The sequence below is a fragment of the Botryllus schlosseri genome, chromosome 2 (assembly GCF_051294905.1).
Source record: "Botryllus schlosseri isolate E-star chromosome 2, Bs_hap1, whole genome shotgun sequence".
NCBI classification, from domain to species: Eukaryota; Metazoa; Chordata; class Ascidiacea; order Stolidobranchia; family Styelidae; genus Botryllus; species Botryllus schlosseri.
In genome coordinates, this window is record NC_137237.1 from 35,597,100 (window position 1) to 35,621,601 (window position 24,502).

At 39.7% G+C, this 24,502-nt stretch overlaps 1 protein-coding gene across 1 annotated transcript; it reads left to right on the top strand.

Annotated features, from left to right (window-relative positions):
- The first annotated feature begins 7,558 nt into the window (after nt 1–7,558).
- Nucleotides 7,559–21,446, top strand: LOC145458610 (L-rhamnose-binding lectin CSL3-like). The gene is made up of 7 exons (XM_080337033.1): nt 7,559–7,719; nt 8,315–8,423; nt 10,368–10,555; nt 15,439–15,577; nt 18,860–19,047; nt 20,482–20,587; nt 21,157–21,446. The coding sequence occupies exons 1-7, from the start codon at nt 7,653–7,655 to the stop codon at nt 21,329–21,331; spliced, it is 972 nt and encodes a 323-aa protein (XP_080193159.1). The 5' UTR covers nt 7,559–7,652; the 3' UTR covers nt 21,332–21,446.
- Nucleotides 21,447–24,502: the final 3,056 nt, after the last annotated feature.

A 24,502-nucleotide genomic window follows, 5' to 3' on the forward strand; every position in this document is an offset into this window, starting at 1 on the left:
GCTTCTGAAGCGCGGACGAAATTGATGGATATTACGAATCTTTGTGACTTAGTAATCACTTCGTAACATACGGTCTTTGACTATTATCTTGTTTCGAATAAAACTGTCGAAAAGCAAGACAATCTAATCGTCGAGTCATGAAATCGCTTCGGTTGAGGAGTCAGTCGTAGAACGGGGCTCGAACACGATGCCAGCATGCTATAGCTACTGCAAATGCATATGCCCTAAAAAAACGCTGTATGTGAGTTTTTCGATGCTAATCCTTGGATTATACTTGATCGGTGGATAATCCGAGAATTATCAATGAAAAACTCACATAACACCGCTTCTACTGGTCGGAATTGACTCAAATTTGCTTTGCACCGTCTTTGAAGACAACTCAACAATTTCGTGGGGCTGGCAAAATAATTTGAAATTTATTTTTAAATTTTACCGAATAAATTAAAAATTTTAGTTGGATCTGCATAGTCTTATACTTGTTTGAATTGAACCAAATTTGGTGTGCAGCGTTTTTTAGGGTAACCCGACAATTTAATGACTGAATGGATGGAATCCGGGAAAAAAAGTTATTTTTGAACAGCCCTAATGCATATGCATAGATCATGTGTATGTATATCAGGAGTCGTTTTATATGCGGCAAAAACATCAAAGACAAAAATGAACTATGTCCTATTCCTATTCCTACCGCTACCTATATGAAATATGCCTGTCAAAATGATATACCGACACACCAACATATATCATTGATTCTGTATGGTATACTGTATATTTTGTTACCAGTCAATTTTATTCTGATAGCTTACCGTTTTTAATCAGTTGGAAAGCACCAGCGAGGGTCGAATTAGTCACTGATGGTACTAAAGTCTCCCGAAAAGCAGATGAGGTCAAAGAAGTCACCATTGTTACTCAAGTAGTCGAAACAATATTAATACTTCTTCTTTCTACTCAATTCGGCCTCTAGTAGAAACCGCGGCTTCAAAGGTATTTCTAATCTACTTCAAGCGGAAGTAGAAAAGGAAAGGTCCTCAAAGTACTCATGTTAGTAGTTATAACTAGTCTAATTGGTTTGTTTGTGGTTTTCAGTATGTTAGTCGACTACCATGGTCATTTACACCAGACCAATTTTTTCACTCTTATTCCTTAGCTGCCGACCTGTAGCACGACCCACTTCTAGGCTTCTGTAACACATCGCTTACACGGATGATATGGCGAGGAGGAGTCGAGAGGTCGCATACTTTTAGCTGTTATTGGGAGGTTACTATACTTACAAAATTGCAAGATGGATTTTTGCGAAAAATATATTGACATTGATATGACATTGAGCTAAACTGTAATCCAAACTAATTACTGCGTTTTGAAATCCAAAATGCAGAAAGTAAGTAGTTTTGCTAGAGAAACTGTTGAGTAGCCTACAAAACTTCTAGATATAGTCTGAAAAAGTATCTACCTGACTAACTTATAGTTCATGCAAGCTGAACTTGCCTTGGGACTGCAGAAAGTTTAAATTCTTCTGCGCAGACAGGGATGTCAAACTCACTTCGAGTCACGAGCTGGATTCACACCTTTCTATTCCTTGCGGTCCGGACGATTGTATTGATGCCAAAATGGTACGTTCAAATACATACCTTACTTTATCAGTTGGGCGTTAGTTATCAAGCCTCTACATCAGTGGTTCTCTTTTTTGGCTGACTCTCATTAGTAGCGAACGTCAGTGATAGGGTGAATCAAATTCCAAATATGAGAACTATTTTATCTGTATGACGTAATAATAACAGAAACAAACAACTAGTAGACGGGCAATATACCGTAATAACCAGGGCTTTGGAGCAGCCGCAAATTTGCATTGCTCCAGCTCCGACTCCGGAGCTTTTTTCTATCATACATTAGCTCCGGCTCCAGCTCCGGAGCCGCATTATCACCACTGCTCCGGATCCAGCTCCGGCTCCGGCTGTGAAAACTATCGAAGGTGTCTGTCTAAATCAAGGGTGGGCAACCCGCGGCCTGCGAGCCATATGTGGCCCGCGAGAAGGTTTTGAGTAGCCCGCGAGCTAATTTCCTATTATATTATCGGAATTCTGTTATATTATCGAAATTGAATTGCTCAGATTGTGAACTTGCAAGGCCAACCAAAAATATGATTAGTATGGCTGCGACACTTGGGATGTTGATGACTAAAATATCAGTTCCGACGCATTGGCAGACCCAGGGTCCAGTCACATTTTTAGTAAATCGTCGCACATTACAATAAACTAAAAAAGTAGTAAAATTTTTCTTCACACTTCGCGTGTTTAATTTTGACACGATTTCTTTCTCTGTAGCTTACCCCCACCTGAAAATAAAAAAATCCTGATTTAGCCGATTGAGTCTAACTATATTCGCCATTACGAGAGAAAGCCTTCTCGCGTTCACGCTCGCAGAAAGATCGTCGACGATGAAATATAGGCAAAAAATGATTGTCGTATGTTAGCGGAAATCTTCGATATGGATATGTCCAGATGCCGAATAGTCTTGAGCTGAGCACAGAAAGCGATATACAGTCTACCCACAATATACTCAAGTAATAATAATATTACCTTTGAAAATTTTACGCGCCTGGCGCGGCTAATGGGCAGCGCACTCGTTCGTCAATTTCATGTGGCCCTTTAGCCGAAAAGGTTGGCCATCCCTGGTCTATATAGATTACTAATTTACCCGTAGGTTTGTTATCTATGGTAATCTAGAGTCTGTCAGCCATCAGTAACATCGGATGCAGCAACAAAGACATGGGTGGCCTGTGACGTCATAATGAATACTTGGCAATTGTCGATAACATGACAATTGCACTAGAACGCACTTTATACACCATGCCATTGCTGTGTACAGCATTAAAATTCTGATGGGGCGCTTTAACACTGGCACTGCACTCGTTAACATTAAGCCATACAGCTCAATTCAATCTTTAAATGTGCGATTATATTATTCAACTGTAACTGTGGTAAGAGCAATATGGGCGGATATCACGACATCATTAATAGAAATTCGATTTATACCAAATTGTTCAAATGGCCAATGGTTTGACGTTCGGTACTGGTGCACTCGTTACCAGTCCATCCGGTGTCGATCAAGTTTATTGGAATATAACATTTTCCCGTTTAAACGAATCGGATAATCGAATTAAACACTGCGCCATGCACATTGCACCATGCCCATAACGAATTAAACTATGCAGTAAGCACATTGCACAATGCACATTTACAAATCACAGTGCACGATAATCCGGGAATACTAGAGTATCAAGCATACATCAAGAACGAATTGGAAATCGCGATTCAAATCAGTAATTTGCCTCCAACATAAAATACCATGGGGTCCTGATATCGCATTGAGTAGCTCGCACCGCTACAATTGTTTGCTGAGTGTAAAGGCGTTTTGGGCTACTCTTCTGCCATCCCCTATTCACGCTCGAAAATCCTCATTGGAGTGAATGACGATCATGCGCAGTAATGAATTCCAATTCGCATGTATAAATGCATACACAATGACACTGTCCAATGTCGCTGTCCGATTCAAGAACTATCACGAAAGAACGAGTATTTGCTCATCCGATTCCTAGCAACGATGAGATGGAATTTCTCGGCTCGTGCTCGTCATATTTACATGTGCAACGAAATCACGTTTTTATCCTGTCCCATTTCGAATAATACATAGTGATCATTATTTTCGAACCGTACAATTGGCCAACAAGGTTGTACTGGTGATGAAATTGCGGGTATGCCGAATACCCAGAATATTCATAGGCATATTTAGCATACCAAGGTTCAGCAGTCATGTAGGAAAATTTAGCATTGAAAATATGACTGTTCTGCTGTTAAATCCCAAGGAACATGGTTAGTCGGAAAAGGTAGCGTCAAAGAGGAAAATCTTAATTTCGCGATGGTCTGCTGTTGAATTATCTGAAGTCAGCAGATATGGTTGTTGCATATAATAGCATCTTTTGAAATAAGTCGGAGCCGGAGCTCCCCCTCAAATAACTGGCTCCTGCTCCGGCTCCGGCTGAATTTTATGTAAAGCTTCGGCTCCAGCTCCGGTAAAAATGCACGGCTCCGGGGCTCCGGCTCCGGGCTCCGGCTCCAAAGCCCTGCTAGTAACGGTACAAAATAAACGTTAACGAGTACATATTCGGTTATAAATAACCGAGAACACAACACACAACATTTATGAAATATTTCAAGAGTGTAGAGGCGTTATGAGTTGATTCATCCGGAGCGCGAAAAGCTTTTACGACTAAACGAAACATAACAACCCAATGGTTACGTGACAATTACCCACATCATCGGCAATGCCATGGTCACGTGTGTATATTTATCAGCTGTGAAGCAGTTCGAGCGATTTCAAGCTGCATATGGTAGCATGGTAGCATGTATACCTCATTTAAAAATGTATGAACTATTTTCCAAAATTACAAAAATATTCGCGGCACACCGGAGAATCTGTGGTGGCACACTAATGTGCCGCAACTTACAGTTTGGGAATCACTGCTCTACATAATAATTTTAATATTCATATTAAAAACACCTTTATTCGCACACAAATCAAATGGATCAAATGGATGAATGGCCGATTGAATGCAGTTGTACACCGGTAATCGTAACCACAAACCGCGTCTAACTTCCGGGCAGCCACGATATAAGCTGCCATATCATTATGATCCCGTCGTTTCTGTCGCAGTGCGGCGAGCTGGTATTGCGTATGCAAATTGACGAGTACAAAATATTAAACTGTAATCAAATTCGTTCATTATAATAAAATTACCTATCAGGATGCTACGGAGGCCGGGTATCTTTTGAATTACAAGTTATACAGCAATACGACCACATATATTTGCATTATATCCTGTATGTAACTATCATAATGTCTATTTGTAATTTGGATACAACGGTTCCGGATAGACGCCTACGCCTGTGTAATTTCCCGTGTATAATTGCCTTTTGGTCAGTTTTGTTAAATCTCTGAACCACATGGGCAATTTTCACCACTAAATTTGGTGTCGATCAGCCGCTTATTACTAAGGACGACTAGAGTTAGAATTTAATATTGCTTTCGGGTGGTTATAATGTGGCATCTAAGCTGGGGTTACCATATTTCGGCAATCTGAAAAGAGGACACTTTTTCAAAATTTTCAGACTTGCAATACTGGAGTAAAATCCTGAAAATGGTAAATTTTCACGAATCTGTGGTTGATTGAAAAATAGGTCAATTTCCCAGCTCAAATCCCGAATTCCGGCTTTCTCTGAAATATTTCCGTTGGTTGTCTAAAAATAAGGTCATTTTTCAGGCTCAAGTCCCGAAAACCCCGTTGGACCGTTCCTTGGCCGCCGATTCCCTATATCGCTGTCAATTTCCACGCTCATTCAACCAAAATTCTCAAAATAAAAGACATTTAGGCGGCCTCCGAGGACACCTTCAAATAAGTCAAATAGGGGACAAATCCTCGTAAAAAGGACGTATGGTAACCTTAATCTAAGGGTTCGACATTTGCTGTCTTGCGGGTTTATCCTACAACTATGCCATAAAAATGTTCTGTATAATACAAGTATTTTTTTCATTTACTCAGAATTCCGATCTCGGGCCGCAGGAAATCTTCTGGAGGGCCCTATGTTTGACACCCGTGGCGAAGAATTTTCGATTGCCTTGCTAATCGTTCAAGCGTCATGTAGTGTTGCATACAACTTATGGTAATAACTCCATTGTTTTATTCTGTACAGGCCCAGTAATATGGGGGCGGTAGACGTGCCGTCATATTTTATGGCAAAGGGGATTTGATCAACAGAAGGTAAAATTACACTGTTCTATAGCAAGGAAATGATTAATTAAATGAAAATATATATCTCGTGCATGGTTTCGAGCAACTAAAACCCAGCTCTATACACCGTCCGCTCATGTCAATATTCAGGTTTTTATAATGGCGTATTTATGACTGCTCTTCAAAACTAACATACTTGCTTGATTAATTTTCCAGGACCGCGTGAAGTTGGCTTCTGCATGAAGTACTTTTAGACTGCTTCGAAAAGCTCTACTTCTACTCGTACTTGAGTCGAATTCTGCGTCACTATACTTCTAATTGAGTAACCTCTTTGATTATTTGACCACCAGTGCTTAGGCTTGATATTCTTACATAATAGAAGAGAGAGAGAGAGAGTCTTTATTAACATCGAACCAAAATACATAACAAACGGCAGTGATGGTGGTACAGAAAATATGCGTGCACAGTATTCGGTATTAGATAGGAATGATCGATTAGACCGTGAAGGTCATCTAGTCTGATCACACCAGCATCAAACAGGTACACTTGACTCAGAACAGTCTGGCTGTAAAAAAATGTTTAGTTAGGAAAGGAAAATAGAAAAAAATTAAGCAATGGTAGCAAATGATCAATGAAGCAATGTCTGGGCGAGGTAGGGCAAGAAATAAAAACGAATTCATCCGAACCATCTAGGAGTGGAAATTCTATGGACGATAACTGTTATTGTCAGCGCGTTGTGTCGTCATATAAGCACGTCGAAGCATTAAGCGACGCCATCTGATCTCAGATTAGTGGCGAACGAAATATCGCATATGTAATCAATGCTTAGATCGAATATGTAATATGCAACTTCACGCTGTATCACTGGTAAACCCGTGTGTATAGCCGTGATGAGCGGGTAGTGCTTTTCGAGACTTCGAATCCCTCTGACAACTTTAGTGTCTGAGGAAAACTCCCTCCGACTCCGAAGAGTTCAATCCCAGACTCCGAGATACTCCGATGAATCTCGTCAGTATCCGAAACACTGGCAAGCATGGTAATGTGTTTTACTAAATTATTGTGATAATTGGGTCGGCCTCAAAGTATTGTCTACTCTCCAGTCCCCGATTGCAGTGTAGATGGCTGATTTTTATGCACTTGGCAATCATTTCTGCATGTTACCCGTCATATTACAACTTTACAAGGTGTCAACTGACTGTGTTTTGGTTTGTAATCATATTAAAGAGTGTATTCTGGTCAGGGCTATCCAAAGATATCGGAGACAAAAGTTACAATACTCCGAAAGTCTCCAAAAAAATATCTGTAGTAAACTCCGACTCCGCTCCGACTGTCACAAAATCGTCAAAACTCCGCTCCGAATCCACTTCGACTCCGCTCCGATGCCCATCAGTAGTGTATAGGTGTTGGCCAAATTGATGCCTGTCGACATGGCAGCTGAAAGTATGTTAATTTTCGAAACGCCCCGTTTATGTCCATGGAAACTATTATGCTGACTATTTTCATGGTTTTTGCATTGTAGGCTCCTGTTGCTGACCTCCATCGATAAGAAACGGATGCAGGCAGGTGCCTACACGGATGAATATTATGTTTTGCCTAGGTATGTTATGTTATGTTGTGCTATTTTATGATATGTTATAATATGGAAATGAAAGTGGGAATGTAAATCAGCCGTATACACGCGGTAGGCGTGAAGGATCTAAAACTAATATTTTTCCGCGGGTTAATTCAAATATTGCAGTCAATCAATAGGTAACAATATCATGATTTCTGGGCCCACGGTAAGCAGGGAAAATATCGGATAGAGTACATAAACGTCAACGCGTTACGATTTTGCAGTTGCGTGATTGACGGAGGAGAGTGTTGGCACAAGATGAAGTTGATTCCGTTTGTCGGCGTGTTGGTGTTCTGTGCACATACACAGTTCCCTTCAGTTGCAGGTAAGTTAAGTGTATGATACGATGAGCATAAATGTGAATAATTAAGTTGTATGCGTCGATAACGGTCTCTGAATAAGGGCCTTTAGCATATGTTTCCGATCTCACAGCCTCTCACGCAATGAAGATTCGTCGATTAAGAGGCAGAATATTTTTTCTTTTTACTGACTTTTCATCGAAATACGCCCTATTCCAACCCACGGTATGTTCGATTTCAAAAGACAGGGAGGCTTTTATGGTGGTTTCATCAACACATTTCCTTCGATGAATTGGCATATAGATAAAACGTAAAATAATAATTCGGCGCATGGATTTGTTACAGTGACACTTCGTGAGCTCACTTCGTTTGTGAACAAGAAGCAGCTGTTTAGTTTCAACAAAATATCATCAATGAAATGGCGTCAACTGTCCTATACATAGACTTCACCATCTTAAAATAATAATTTCCTTTTTTACCAGAAGTTGAGGCCTTTCACAACTTTCATATGATCCACACTTTTTAGAACAATCAGACTTCCTGTCATTGCATCTCCTAGTTTTGATTGCATATGCATATATGTTTCATATGGATAATAAATATCAAATACTTTTCTTTTAGCCAAAACCAGAACAGTCTGTGAGCATCAATCGATGACTTTATCTTGCGGTAGATCTTCGAAGATCCACATAATGCATGCAAGCTACGGGAGACAGGACGGTGCACATACGTATGATGTTTGTCATATATTCGAGCCGGATAAAGCTAACTGCTAATATTACCGTATAAGTATATCTGAAAACCACTAATCATTCGGTGAATGCGTGTATGTTAAAGATATGATACCGTAAGGAATAATTTTGGATACGGGACTTAAGTTCACGTTACTGTACCAAGATGTTCTGTGCACTTTAAATGAAAATGTTATACTACTGGCATCACCAAATAGCGCGTCTGCAAGGCAATATATATCTGCAATTTCCTTGTCCAGCAGCATATCGAAATCATGCACTAATGGTAGTCATATACACTGATCGTGTGTATGTGTCTACGATGAGGCGGTGTATGTGCCGCAAAAACATCAAGGACAAAAATAAACTACGTAATTGACTAACCCACAATTTCCTACCTAGCGTCGAGCTTTTATATCCATTCCAGTACAGAACATACAACAACAAAATATAACAATCGATAATCTGGTATCTCATAAGTGTAATATATTTTACAATGCCTTTTGGACTAGGGAATTAGTCTAAAGGTGGCCTAATTAGACAGCGTTGACACTCGAGAAGAAAATATACCGTCGATTTATACTTAATGACAAGTAGAATTAGCAATCCGGTAACGAATATACTTGAGTACTATACATAAGTACACAACATGGAAATTTCCTATAATCCTAATTTGGTCTTGCTTCTTCAAAATGGAATCCGGCACACATCTGACTTCGGCCGAATCAGTAAAATATGAAAATATATTAATCTGGCGCCAATCCGATTCCGGTCGGCAATTTTTAAAAATCCAGCGAATATCAACCCACGCTAAATCTTGCACACTACTCCCTAGTATTACAGCCGTATCAGAAAAGGTACGAACCGGCTCCAAGCCAGATCCAGCCGAATCAGCAACAGGAACAAGCGCCGGATATCCACTCCATGGACTATCCATGCCCCACTATATTATATACTCACTACGGTTGGCGAATTCACTGATGTTGTCGAAGTGATGAACGTTTATACGCAAGTGAACGTAGTGGCAGTTACGTAAATTTCCACTCAATCACAAGTAGAGTTGCCTAATTCCGAATAGTGTCAGAACTACGTCAAGTCAAATTAGAAAAAGACGTTATGAAAACTACTGAGAAGGTCATTTCAAAGAGTTCGTTGAGTCGAGCGGTCGCATGCTTTTGTTACGTTAATCGGTGGTGGGCACTTTGATATTGCTAAATGCACCTTCGCGACTGAGGCAAAGTGATAAGGGACGTTACAAATAGGGACTACACCTGAACACATTGCCAGTTACCGCAACATATGACTGTTTCATGCTGTTCACATGCTCAGCAGTAGATCCGGCGTACATCCCATTAGTGGTGAGCGGATCAGAACATTTCCTGATTCCACTCCAATCGTATTTCTCCAAAACGGAATCCGGCTGCGACCCGACTCCGGTCGTACCTCAATAAAAGTATTAATCCGGCTTCGATTCTGTTCCGGACGAAAATGAAGAAAATCCGGTTAACACCCACTGCGACAGTTGCCTCTAGCTTTATGCCCAGCCCTAATATCCACCTGTGAAAATTAATACTAGCAATGCTCACTTTCTTCACAGTATGCCAATCGAAATTTACATTCGAATGCGCCATTAATCATTATTAAGGCTGGACAGATTCGAGAACCTGAATGATTTGATTCTGAATCACGTAATATGCTTCGAGTCGAGTATTCGAACATCGATCATTATGACGTCATAACATAATGTGATATTTCAAAGATCAAACGAGTACCTTGTACCTTTTACGCCACCAGCCACCACAGAGAATATAATACTCGTTTCAGATTCGAGTACTCGAATCATTGTGCCCATGCAGTCCTAATCGTTATGGCGCTGCGAACCGTATGTTAATCTGAGTGTTGAAGATACAAAATAAAATTCATCCCGATATTTCGTTCCATAGATGCCCGCATCCATCGATCAGATCCAGGTCGTACAGATGCCGCGCTTCATCGAGTAAGCGCGTGCTAATTCACGCCTGCGAAGGAAAGTCTCGATGCCGCGTCGAGGCCAACAACGGTGTGTTTGGTGATCCGTGCCGTGGTTTATTCAAGTATTTGCGGGTCCAATATCTATGCATACAGTCATCAGGTAAGTGAATCACATTATTTTGAAAGGTATATCTCCATTATGCGCAATGTGTTGGCGGACTCGTTCCCACTTGTATTATTACTCAAGTGGTTACATTTTAAGCGATTTCTAGTTCTATTTGAACACAATTGTGGAAACACTACCTACCTTAAGTACTTTAGATTTTTGGCAAACCGTAGAAATATGTTTTCTAGATAAGTGTGCATCACATTTTTCAGTAAAATTGTCACAAGAGTCGCGTAAAATAGCCCTATATCACGGAATCTGTCTATATTTTGATAGATCCTACGTATCTGTCATTTGACGTTAATCGTGAAGATGAATCTTGAAACTTCGAGAGTAGTCACATCCGTTTAATTAATCAGAGCATGCTACGCGTTGAATCAAACTACTTGTCGTAACTTACACGCAACATTCTCATGCATTCCCGTCCACGGAATTTGTCGCGGAAGGAATAACACTGGTCAAGAAAATAAAGCAAATTTTTTTGCAGAACATCTAGGAGTCGATTTGGGGGTTTTCAAGGTTGCTGTTTACGAATATCACATTACTTTTGCCAGATTGGCTCTAGAAAAGAAGATATTTATACCCCTAAAAAGTCAAGCCCAAACCTGTACTTTTGCACAATGGAAATATATATTCTCCTGTACCAATTGGTCATTCTACCAAGATGAAAGAGGAGTATAAAGCTATCGAGTTTGAGTTTGTCCCTCAGGATAGCTTAACTAAAATACTCATATGCGTCTCATCTCTTTTCACTTGTAAATGGATAATTTTCCGTTAAGCCAACAAAGTGGGTATGGGTATACCTAGTATCCATATCAAACGAGAAGCTTTAAATCTGAATTCTTTGATGGATCTCAGATTCGAATATGGACTAAGGATTACAATTTCCTATTAAGAAAGGTGCTCACTGCATGGAATCTCTTCTAGTATGAAGTAAATAAAAGTTTTTGGAAGATCACAAAGCAACAAACTACAAACAGGTAGTCCGAGAATTGGTATCTGCATATGGAAACCTTGAAAAAAATATGAGCATTAAATCATACTTCCTGTTCCGTCATCTTGATATATTTTCTGATAATAATGCTGATTAGAGGGAATGGAAAGTGGAAAGGTTCCACCAGTACATCAAAACAACCAAAGAAAGATATCAGTGCAGATGCGACGAACATATTATGGCAGACTATTGCTGGAACCTTTCGAAAAACTGCACCAAATTGCTTACAACAGAAAATATTACAAGAACCTACTTTGCTTTGATATCAGTTATTAATATTATATTCCAACTGATTATTTGAAATTTGAAATAGGTGGTTGACATGAAACTGATTCAATTAATGCAACGTTATTTGAGTATTTAGGTAAATACTAATGTACATTATTGAAGTTTATTTATGTACATGATATCCGTTAAAGTCTCCAATTATGATAATACTAATACCCCGAAATATAATTCATTTTATGTATTTTGATTTAAAACAGTCTTCAGCGTGCCAAAATAACAAGTAGATTAAATTTCTGAACTTTATAGTATGACTGAGCCTATTTTTTATCCAGCCCATACAGCAAACATATGAGATTTTAGTCAAAATAGCCCCATGGATTATCTCAAAAAATAGAGCCAATTTGAAAAAACGAAGGTCATATTCGGAATCAGTGCCCTTCAGATCCCCCAAAACCACTCTTACTTTGTCTGCCAAAAATATGTGTTGACCAGTGTCATCAATTATATTGCGACCAGGACCGTAACTGCCGCACCCCATCATCCCCCCCTCCACACACACACACACACACACACCTCAATTGGGTGGAGCGAGCTAGAAGTGGGCCCTAAAGTCAAATCGTGAATAAACATAAATCATAGCGTATTCCTTTAGAAAGTGATACAACTTTTTCAAACAAGTCCGGAAACTTCAGTATATTTACAATAGACATGCCGGGATATGTTTAATTGTCCATAGGAGCCTAAATGGCTGGCGCCGAATGTGCCTGTCCTGGCGATCTGGGCCCCACAAGACATATGCCATCCCCCGCAGGGGACATTATTTGCCTGAAAACAAATACAAATTCGAAATCGCGCGCATCTTTTAGTTTAGTACGTTTGGGCGATTTCAATATATTTTGACATAGCAGATAAGAGGTCACGAAACACCTTAATGTACGGAAGTCATTATACCAACGTGTCTGTCCCAAGACGTTTAAATATTATTTAGGGGTCTTACCTTTTCCAACACACCTCACTAAGCTCTACCGATAAATCTGATTACGTGAGTAGAGAGAGTATAAAAAGTGATACCGATATATATGCAATTCCCAATTTTTAACATAGTGGTGACTTTGCAATCTGAGCCACACCGTGTAGATTCGAACCCTAAAGTAAAATGACGGGCCCCATGTATAAATATCAATTTGGAATTTTGTGCGCCACACTAATGAAGGTTTTTCTTGTACCTTTGGGTGACTCCTATTAATATTTTGACTACACCGACATTTGTGTTGGGAGGACAAGAAATAACGACATGCAACAAATTGAATACTAACAACTTGAAGATGAACCATAATTAATTTTGTGCCTAAAATTTTTGAAGGCACCCTCTCCCTAAGAAATAATGGTAAATCTGTTCACCTGGGTGGGGAAAGGATAAATCTGTAAATAGTAGTATGAAATGTGCGTTATGCATCGTGCAACCACCAATATTATGGACGAAATTCATTCACGCAGTTGAAATATTTTTCGTGCTGGGCGCGACTAGACAACGAATTTCAATAACTTTTCATAAAATTAATACTAGCGATTTCGGTGCTTAATAAGCCTGCGAAAGCGTTCTGCTTCTACAATTAGTAACTTTTATAGAAAGACCGATGGCGCAATCCGCGGTACGAAGTCAACCAGTAGCCAATTTACCAAGTATAGTTTCCGACCAGGTGAACCATTTCGACTGTCCGCTGCAGTGCGTTCGTATGCTATATATGTATTGAGAATGCGCCAGTCAATAGCAAAAAAGTTGAACACCCCGATGTAAGCTAGTCGATGAATACACGGCCTTCGGCACGAGAGACTGTGACTGAGTCTCGGTGGTGCCGCGTTTATCCACGCAAGGTAATTTTACCTTGACTCTGCAGACGCATACTACGGCAAAATTACATGATTACTATCATGAACATCAAAATATCACTTTCCAGTACCATACTTGCAACAAATGGCTGCATACATTTGTAGTAATTGTATTTTGGGTTGATTTCAAGTTCTAGATCATCCTGTCCATCGAATAGTTTTAAAATATTACCGGTCCATGAGCTAAAAAAGGTTGAGAACCACTGTATGTGTACGCTATACATGCAGTTAATTCTTAAAATACAAATCTTAAAAACCCCGGATCATCTACACAGCCCACGCCTGACTTTTACATTCTATCCCCCTCAACATATAACGTATATCTATATTGCACCAAACAGCGTTTGCCATGAGACAGTGAAGCGCCGGATCAGGTGTATGTATAGGGATGTATTATTGAACCAACACTTTAATAATATATTCATAATAAAATATATTAAAACCCGAAGCTTTTCGAGCTGACACTTTTCAAGGGCAATCGTCAGCATATGGAGGATTTCAAAAACATGCATCTAGCTACATTGCAAACAACCAATTATGACGTCATAGAAACAAACAACATGAAATACAGGCAAACCGCGAGCGCAGCTAGTGGCCAATTTTTAGATTCACTAAAAATTCCTTCTGCTGACACAAGCGCGGTCGGTGGATTTTAATATAAGTCGATTCCAGTGCAGACAGATGGAAATTAGTGCGGCCTCTGCCTAATATAGAAATCTTTCATCGCGATAGTTTTTAGCGCAAGTTGCATTCTCAGCCAAATGCTTGCCGATGGCAGAGTTCATAGCCATGGCCTGATTACGTTCTAGTAATCGCAGATCAGTTAAAGCTGCGTCTTCGCGAGAGTCCAATGTGCGTGATCTAATAACGCTAGGAACATGTTGTTTGATGCGTTCCTGCAAGCGCTGAGTTGTTCTTCCCACGTACCGACAATCACAGTGGCACTTGAAATCATAGACTATATTGCTTTGTTGAGAAGCAGGAAGAACATCTTTGCGCGTTGCAGGAAGCATTTGTTTGGTGGTAAACACAACATTAGTTTTTACATTATCGTAACAGCGATTTACAGCAGAAATCAATTGCTTTTCAAACCGGGAAGAGATGGGGCCCAGCCACGGTAAATGGCTATGAACTCTGCCATCGGCAAGCATTTGGCTGAGAATGCAACTTGCGCTAAAAACTATCGCGATGAAAGATTTTCTATATTAGGCAGAGGCCGCACTAATTTCCATCTGTCTGCACTGGAATCGACTTATATTAAAATCGACCGACCGCGCTTGTGTCAGCAGAAGGAATTTTTAGTGAATCTAAAAATTGGCCACTAGCTGCGCTCGCGGTTTGCCTGTATTTCATGTTGTTTGTTTCTATGACGTCATAATTGGTTGTTTGCAATGTAGCTAGATGCATGTTTTTGAAATCCTCCATATGCTGACGATTGCCCTTGAAAAGTGTCAGCTCGAATAGCTTCGGGTTTTAATATATTTTATTATGAATATATTATTAAAATGTATATTAAAGTTCTGTACCCCAAAGAGTCTCTTGAACCAACACTGTAAGCAACAGTGAAGCCAACTTGTAACAGCACAGTTTCGCTGTGAGCACCAAGTTATTATGCTATTAAGGATTCCAGTCTCCTAGAGGGCGAACTGCAGTTGGCTGGATCATTCTTGTTGTCATCATCTCTAACGATACGCCCATTCATGACCATATCCGCTGCCAGTTTTCAATTGCATTCCCTTTCAAATGCGCTTTTGTTAATATGCAGTTCATTGCCGTCACGCAATTCAAAGAACAGAAAATATCGAAACCGTTTGCGAGCATCATAGGATGAACATTGATTGCGGAGATTCCTTGAAAATTAAAATCAAAAGCGCCATGTACGGAAGAAAGGACAATAGAGACACGTATGTAGCTTATACTTTACATTCACATATTCAGCGTCTAATAATGCACAACTTAAAACTCATGAAAATTCCCAAGCTCATTTTCTTTAACTTCTAATGGTAACCAATCAGGGTTTACATGACCCGACCGGTTCACTGAGCCAGTGTCACGGATTCGTTGTAGGTTAATACACACGCCTCAGTCATACGACAGAGTTAACACTGAATTTCAGTCAATATTCATTGTATTCTAGTTGCGATGTGTGTCAATCATATTCTATTGGATTTGTTGTTGATTTGAACACAGTTAATTTTGTTTGGGTAAACATATGACCTCCTTATTAGGAGTTATCCACTTTTATCAGTAGATTGAAAATGTCCTCAGAGGACGCCTATATATCCTCCTTTTTTGGAAATTAGTCATCCTTTGCAGCTTTGGCAGTTATATGATAATGGACAGTGTCAACTAAAAATCGGCACAAATGACGCAAAATATGTTATTCGAAAGTTCGAGTGGGTAATTGGGGAGTCGAGTCAAAATGATGACCGTTTTTTCGTCAACACAACAATATTATTAATTATTAAATATTATTAACACTAGAACGAACAAGTGGCTTTTTTGACGCGTTTTCATTTTTCAGTCAGATCCCGCGCTGTTCGGCTGAAACTTCTTGACTTTTATCTATTTTATGTAGGCCGCTTAACCTATGATTTTCATCACTCGTCTAGTACAAATGAAAAAGTTATACACAGAACTACCGATAGGCTTTTTTGACGCATTACAGTTTTTATACCGCGAGGCATCGCAGTTTGTCATATTCTTGATTCTGGTTATGTATCTGCCAAACCCAGAAAAGTCATTTGTAACAACAAAACTTCGGTATATATCGACTTCGTCTAACTGTGTTAGCAGCAACATCCCTTTCAGTACAGAGCATTGTATCTTCCTCTTTCCGAGTCATCAAGTGTCTGTAATATTATATTTCGGAAGCTCAGCGTGCTACAGGACATGAAGATTGAAATGTACCACTAGACCAGTGGTTCTCAACCTTTTTGTCTTCGCCGACCCCTTTCGCACCGTCACAGATCCCGCGGACCCCCACAAAATTGTCTTGAAATTTAGCTCAATTATCGCGCAATCGTCATCTTTCTTGTGCAAATTATAACTGTAGGCTTGGTGCTAAACTGCTACAAATTGACTTTTCTTGAAAATAAGATCATACTATCGATGTAGAAATTAAGTCGACTTCTATTACTTCAAAGCTAATTCTGCAATTGCATTTCTTGAAATACGTGGTGGTGTCTTGTAACTCCGCGCCCCCGATAGGATATTAACGAGTGCAGAAAATCCATTTCTACAAATATGGGTGGTAGTGAATGTAATAATAACGCGTAACGCTTCCGACGACACATTTGCGTATGATCGCAACAAATGTGGCACCACAATTTATGGACAATTTTTTGATGAACATATAACGTCAAGCTTGGTCATTTCAATCTAGCATCTTATCTTGAAGTTATCGTGAAGAAAATGGTTATACATATATATCACAGGAGAAAATGGATTTTTGTAAACATTTCGAAGTCACCGTGATTGACCTTACTCATCCAACTTTTTTTCCACAATCCACAACAAAAACATCTCTAAACAGGGAAATGTTTGTATCCGTAGGCTATTGGCAATTTAGCAATCAAAATGAGTGCGCAGAGAAGGCTATTTCCTCTCAGACTGCCATTCTGTTGATGTATGCTCTGGAGTTTCGCTAGTCGTGATTTTCTAGTCGTGCCTCGTGATTTTCCGAATTTAAAAAACACACACATTAGTTTATCAACTGTTTTTAGGCTTCGCGGACCCCCTGAAAATGCTTCGCGGACCCCCGGTTGAGAACCACTGCACTAGACCAAGCCGACATCTGTATTGGTCATACTAAAATACTGGGGTTGTACAATGGCGAAGGGCCATTGCTCTAGTGTACGAGATGGATCTTGGGGGGAGGGGGCTGGATCTGATAAATTGAATGCATATGAAGACTGAGTGCATGAATGCATTATGTTTAGTCAGACCCTCTCGAGAAATGGGTTTGTGGAAGTCATTAACTTTCTATTGACATAAAGAGTAAAAAGAGGTAGACTCGATAAAGATCATTTTGTTTTCATTTGTTACATGGTTAAAATTCCAAAGTAATAGGGGTATAATGTCTGATGGTGGATGCTGCTGCTATCAAGTATTTGTACAACGGCGTCTAATATTTAGGCAGGGATAAGACAGCACACCTCTCCTATAATCTATACAGTTGCCAAGCATAGTAATGTAAAGAGTCTGATGTAATCCATCTTGAAACAATGTTACGTGAATGTAGCTGTGTATACGCTTGGTGAAGAAAAAAACGAAGTCCCAGTTGACACTATTGTCAACAGTTGCTTGAAGCTACCCAGACCCAGAAGGAAAAAAAGCAGCTTCATGTAGCCACACTTTTCAAAACCATCATCTCGTCGATAAGCGTAACGGCGAGATGCCAGTGTAGAGATCGAAGTTGTACACATATACATCCAGCCCACTTCAACCGAAGGTGACTGTTTCCTTCAGAAACAACACAAACAAGAAACCAGTGACAGTTAAATGTTGTAACGAAACAAAACCAGGGGGTTATTATTGACCAGGTTGTAAGGCAATATTCTAAGAGGGTACCAGCAATTTGACGATAGTCCATGCATGTTTTCTCATAATGTGATTGATCTACTACTTGCCGAAAGGCCAATACTATAAAAATATGCAAATCGAGGAACATTCTCGAATAACAAATGCGCACTAAAACTACACTGATATGTTACACCAAAAATAACGGCGATTTGTCATAAGTGTTGCACTAAAGTGTGTCTAAAATATTGCAAGTAGCTGTGAGCGCAATAAACAATGGCTTTCTGATGCCGTCTGTTGATCTTTGTGCTGATTTTTAGCTCTCTTGAATGCATCTTATAGGAAAAAGTTAAACATGCGTCAAAAAAGTCACTTGGTAGTTTTAGGTAGTTCGAAGTTCCAGTCGTTCTAGTGCTATATATTACAAAATCAGCTATTTTTAATTTCGTAAATCAACTATTATGATTTGAAAAAAGTGTCCTCTTCTCCCTATTTCAAACTAGGGTAGCACTAATTTTGTACACCAGTACTCTATGGGCATATCACAGGCATAGATATTTGTTTTGTTGACTAGGCGAAAACTTGCGGTTTGCTGAAGGCTGATGGACAAACGTATAGGTTCGCAAGGCTAAGAAAATTAAGAAATATTGCTTTGCATCAAACAGATGCCCTGATCCGTCAGTCAAGTCCAGTGAGTATGACTGTCGCGCTGCATCAAGTGATCGAGTGATAAATCAGGCTTGCGAAGGGAAGTCCCGATGCCTCGTCGACGCCAATAACCGTGTTTTTGGTGATCCGTGTTACGGTGTATTAAAGTATTTGCGGGTTCAATATCAATGCATAAAGGCACCACGTAAGTAAAGCACAGGATTATTAGTGGCATATGCCTAATATGCGTAATGCAGTGGCGGACTTGAAGAGCTTTTACTTTGTCAGAACTCAAGGATTGGCTTTATTCTAGTACTGAGTCACGTGGTTCCGATTCTACATGAACACTATTTCGGATTTTGAACAGTATTGAAATAATTTTCCGGATTTGATTGCATCACTGTTATTATTGAAATTGTCATAAGAATCCAATGACGTATTAGACATTTACACAGCTGATTTCACAGCTCTTTCTATAAAATTCGTTCTCAATCGGTATGCCGTGCCGTGGCAGATTAGCGTGTAGACTGGTCTACTGAGGGCTGAAGCGACAAACTGTTATAAACAAGGTCGATTAGTAACACAAATTCAGGAATTCAAATTCTGAACGTGGTATAATCGGCGGTTATATCCTTTTACCATGCAGCTCGAGACACCCAAGGTACAATGCGATGCAACGGACCGATAGAGATGTTTCGAAACGACCAAGTACAATCTCTCAATCTGGCATCCCGCCAGCCTAATGCCAGTGTTCGATGTTTATTTTCTGTATTTGGGCTTCCTCGCACTTTTCATTCTCTTCCTTGGATTGGTTCTTGATTGGGTAGATCTCTTAACTTGTTATTATAAAGACGCCATGAGCACAGCGACGTACGGAGGGAAATGCCAAATAAACTTCCGGCGGAACTTGCTACTGCCAAGATTAAACCGTGGCCTCCACATTCAACGATGGTGGTACGCTAACTCGCCCACCTATCGTAGCATTGGGGAAGGTGATTATTAAACGAAGGGTAATCACTCCGGCAATTCGGTCGTGATGTTGAGGTTTGGTTCAAGGTGTCACTCCAATCAGAAACGGGAGCTGAACACCGACATGACTCAGGTTGATGACATTTTTTTCTTTCTTTTTCAGTCATCATCTTGCCAAATCTTCGAGTTCTATGGTCATTTTACACCAGACCGATATTGCTTGTTATGATTCTTGAGACACTAACTTTTATGGCGTCCCACTGCGCACCGAACTTTCTGTAAGACACCGATTATGCAGATCGGGTGGTGAAGAGGAATCTAAATAGGCCCTCAACACGCATGAGGGATTCTGAAGTCGACGACTACGCTACTTTCTACCCAGGACATTCGAGGTGCTATAGGGCGCCGCGAGTTATTTTTTCCCTTTGAGAGGTTGCCGCGAGGTCGAAAATATTGGGAACCACTGCTTCATTCTTTTCCGCTCTTTCTTTCTGATATTCTCCCTTTCTTTCCCGACTTCTTTCATTTGTTCCTCTCGTATGTACAGTGTTTTAACGTTCCATACCAAATGAATGACACCATGTGAGGTTCGCACTCGTGTTTACTGCGAGCTTGAATCCGCGACGTTTTTCGCACTCATGCATACGTTACCTTTACATTACATCCACAGTGAAATCCATGACGGCCTGTGAGCATCAGAGGATGAATATACGCTGTGGCGGGTCGAAGAAGATCATAATTGAGAGGGCAAGTTACGGGAGAAGTAATCGAAACACGTAGGTCGACTATTGTTTTTTCCCGGATGAAACATCGTAGAATACGCATCTGTTAACATTACTAATTTCGCGAAGCTACTAACTTCAAATTATTGAAGGGTATATCATCAAGCTCTGAGAGCTCACAGAGCTCTGCAACTGTATCATAGTGTGGTATCCAATAACTTTTCGCGATGAAGTAGCCGAACTGCGGTAGATGGATGTAGATTAGAAGATTTAAACTCGGGAGATTAATTTCATTCTATTGAACCATGGTATTCACGGACTTTACGAAGTAGGAAAAGTAGCTCTTTCCCACTTCGAGCCGTAAACCAATAATATACGCGGCACCTGTGGCAGCCGTGCTTCATAATGCTGCGGCAGTTGTAGTGATGTCTCGGATTGTCTTTGTCTCTTTTGCTTTCGGTCGCTTCGGCTTACGGGCGTATTATAAAGTATCGAGCGGTTGTTGCATCATGTGTGTGGTCAACTACAGACCTAAGAGACGGAGGTCTTTGCACACCATCGACAGCGCTATCACTAGACTAGTTGACGATTAACTTATGCATGACTACCTCATTCATACACAGATGTGGCCATGTATCGAAATGGAGGAGACAATGTCATGCCGTGTCAAGTCATCCTGTGGTTTCCCGGACGTGCCAAGGAAAGTCGCAATGCCACCTCGTGGCCTCGAATTCCGTGTTTGGCGATCCGTGCTGGGGTATATCCAAATACCTGCAAGTAAAATATAGGTGCCTCTGATGCGGGACGGGGTATTTGGGCATTCCAAAGCTGTATGACTTCCTGATTAATCCAGTATGAAACCGTGTTCGTCGATTTATGGTTTTGAATAAACTTATATTCAGCAGCAAAGAAATATATTACTCACGTATTCACTTATTTCGTTTGCTGCATCAGTCGGATATCAGAGAGCTGATACATTGTTAGCATGTGAGCTACCTATGAAATAATCAGGTCAAAATGATCTAGCGACAGGCCTACACAATTAACTTTCTACAGTATATGGATGCGATCACCGGGGACGGTTAAATTAGTCATTGATGCTGCTCCACGAGAATCAACCGTGGTCAAGGTTGTCAGATATGATACTCAAGTATAGCCGTAGTAGTAGTATAGTAGTAGTAATTACGTACATTTTTTTCCTAATTATACTGCTAATAGAAGTCGCGATATCAAAAACATGTCGAATCTGTTGCAAGTGGACTTATAAAATGAAAGGCCTTAAACCTAGCAGTTTCCAAAAGTATATTAGGTCGGGGGGTCGCATATTGTTTACAGTTATTCGTGTGCACTGTGCATACATTCGAAATTGCCAGTTACATCTTGACGACTTACGCCAAATGACTAATGACATTACAAATATGTGCATGTGCATCTTGCAACCTTAAAAATATATATACAATTACGGAGGGTTTATTAACGCAGATGACAATTTTACTCGTGACATTAATGTGAACTTTTCTCTAAACTACTTTCATTTTCTTTTCAGACATAATGCAACAGTAAGCCAGTTGTTATGCCTCAAAATACTGTTTTGAGTAGAAATGGGAGAATTCCGAAAACATATCCACCTAAGTCACTAGTGCTAGCAGGCTTAGTCTGCTTCAGTACTCCTAACCGTTGAATTTCTTCTTTACTGATCACTAGGGCGAATTTTTTACCTAAAATAGTAGGATTTTCACCTTAAAATAAGAATTTTACCATTTTCTTACCTTAAAAAACTTCATGTTGACAAGATTTTGCCCTCATGTATGCAAACTAGGTGTTTTCGCACATGATGTTACAATTGTTCTACTTATCTTCGTTTCTGGTTGTAACTTTTTGTCCTTACAAAGTAGTTTGGCGTGAAAAATTTTGACTTAAAACCTGGCAAATTTTTACATGAAAAATCATATTTTAACGAAATATGGTCCTACGAAAAATCCCAACAGTTACACGCATTATGATATAAATAGTTAGAATTTGTTATAGTACACCGGAAGATACTTTCCTACATTCGTGTAGAAAGTGTCTGTCGTTACTAAGTTGCTTGCCAAAATTGGTGAAAGAACATTCAACAGCAGCAATTGTTGGCTGACATACCGTGTCACATATTCAATTGTGACGTCATAATGGATTAAAGTGAACCATTGAAACTATAGGGTAAATATAGCCCCTTTGATAAAATATCTGTACTACAACTGTTGAACCGACTATTTTTAGGGTTCCAACCATCCCATAACGATATACGTCGTTTAAATTGGGTGGTAATTGTCCGTGTGCTCATACAACATGTTTTTGGAAAGTATTTACACAATTATGGCATAATTTTATAACTAGAAAAAAAAATACAATTTTGTTTTTTTAATAAGGCTTTTGTTTAAAATATGTTTTCAAAAAAGTGTTTCAAAACACCGTTTGTTTTAAATGCAACCCTACTTTGGACATTACAATTGGTCAGGCTGTCAAACGCTGGTCGCAAATTTTCAGAAAAATTAAGAAAACGGCCATAAGACATAACTCCACATGTCATGCCATAATTTATTGAGCAACCATGCGAGATCCAAGAAACATTTGTGGAGGCTTTATCGAAAATTCGTATTTCTTCACTGGCAAATAATTTTTCTCTGAGAAATGTTATTTGACCTGTGGGGTTCAGATTGCCGCGATAGAATAATTAGACACGAGCCATCTAGGCAGCTATGGACAATTAGATAGGCTTACATTTATTTCGAATTTCACGGTCAACATAAGGGCAATCCTTTTCGGCTAAGGTTTTCTCGCAGGCGATCTATTGGCACACTTTTCAGAGTACCATATTGGCGAATACTTCGTATGTTTTTGTGCATCGCGGCGTGGTAATGGTCGTCGCTGAAATGCCTATTTTTATTTTCTATAAATCATGCTTTTCTCGTGGGGGAAGGGTACTCAATAATCAAAAATTTGGCAACATGAAATCGCGTCCAGCGCGAAAAAATTGAAAAGAATTGCATAAATTGTCGATAAGTGATGTATAAATAATTTATGTCCATTCACCGACATAATTTCGGGCCCCCTTCGAGCTCGGGACAACCAATTGGACGATTTGGGGTGCGGCAGTTACAGTCCTGGTAAGAGGTCAAAGTCCGGCCGCTGTTTTCTAGTTGGGATTTTACTATTGGAAATATTTTGCGCTTCAATCGCATATATATATATATTAATTGCATGTGGTAGGCCTATATTCAGGGTCAAATCAAGGTTGTTATAACAGCCATCGGGGAAGGGTTCATACCATGTGCTTCGAACCAGATGTACGTAGTCCGAATTCCCATCTGTGATTGGCAATACAGGAAATTAATTGTATTGAGTTTTGTTTTAGTGCTTTGTGCGACTAGTAAATCAACTGGAAATGTCAGGAGATATCTGCCCACATTGAATTTGGTGCTGCACCCAGTTATTAATTTTAACGCGAATGTATTCCAAACAAAGCTCCGCTCCGCGACGATGTTGGCTGCATATGATTTCATAAATGTATTAGCCTTAACAGCCCCTAAAACGCGGTAACTGAATATATTTTCGAATATTCTACCAATGTGTATTGTGTCATTATTAGGGCCATTTAAAGTCATTAAAGTCATATTTTTTTCTATGCATCAGTAAGTCGTGAAATCAATTTTAGCGCAAAAACCGCATCCATATGGGGTATATTAAGAAAGTTATAAAGTCATATAAAGTCATATTTTCTTGGTTAGGTCATATTTGAGTTATAAAGTCATATTGTTGTATACTTTAAATAAAAAGTGCCAATTGAAGCAATTACGCACTAAGAAAGTAAGGCAATTTCTGGTTGAACGAAGGCAAACTGTAAGTTTAGCCTACATAACATTACAGTTACAGTCGCAGACCTATGAGGTCACACATTGCATTATGAGGTCACATATTGCATTGTGTTGC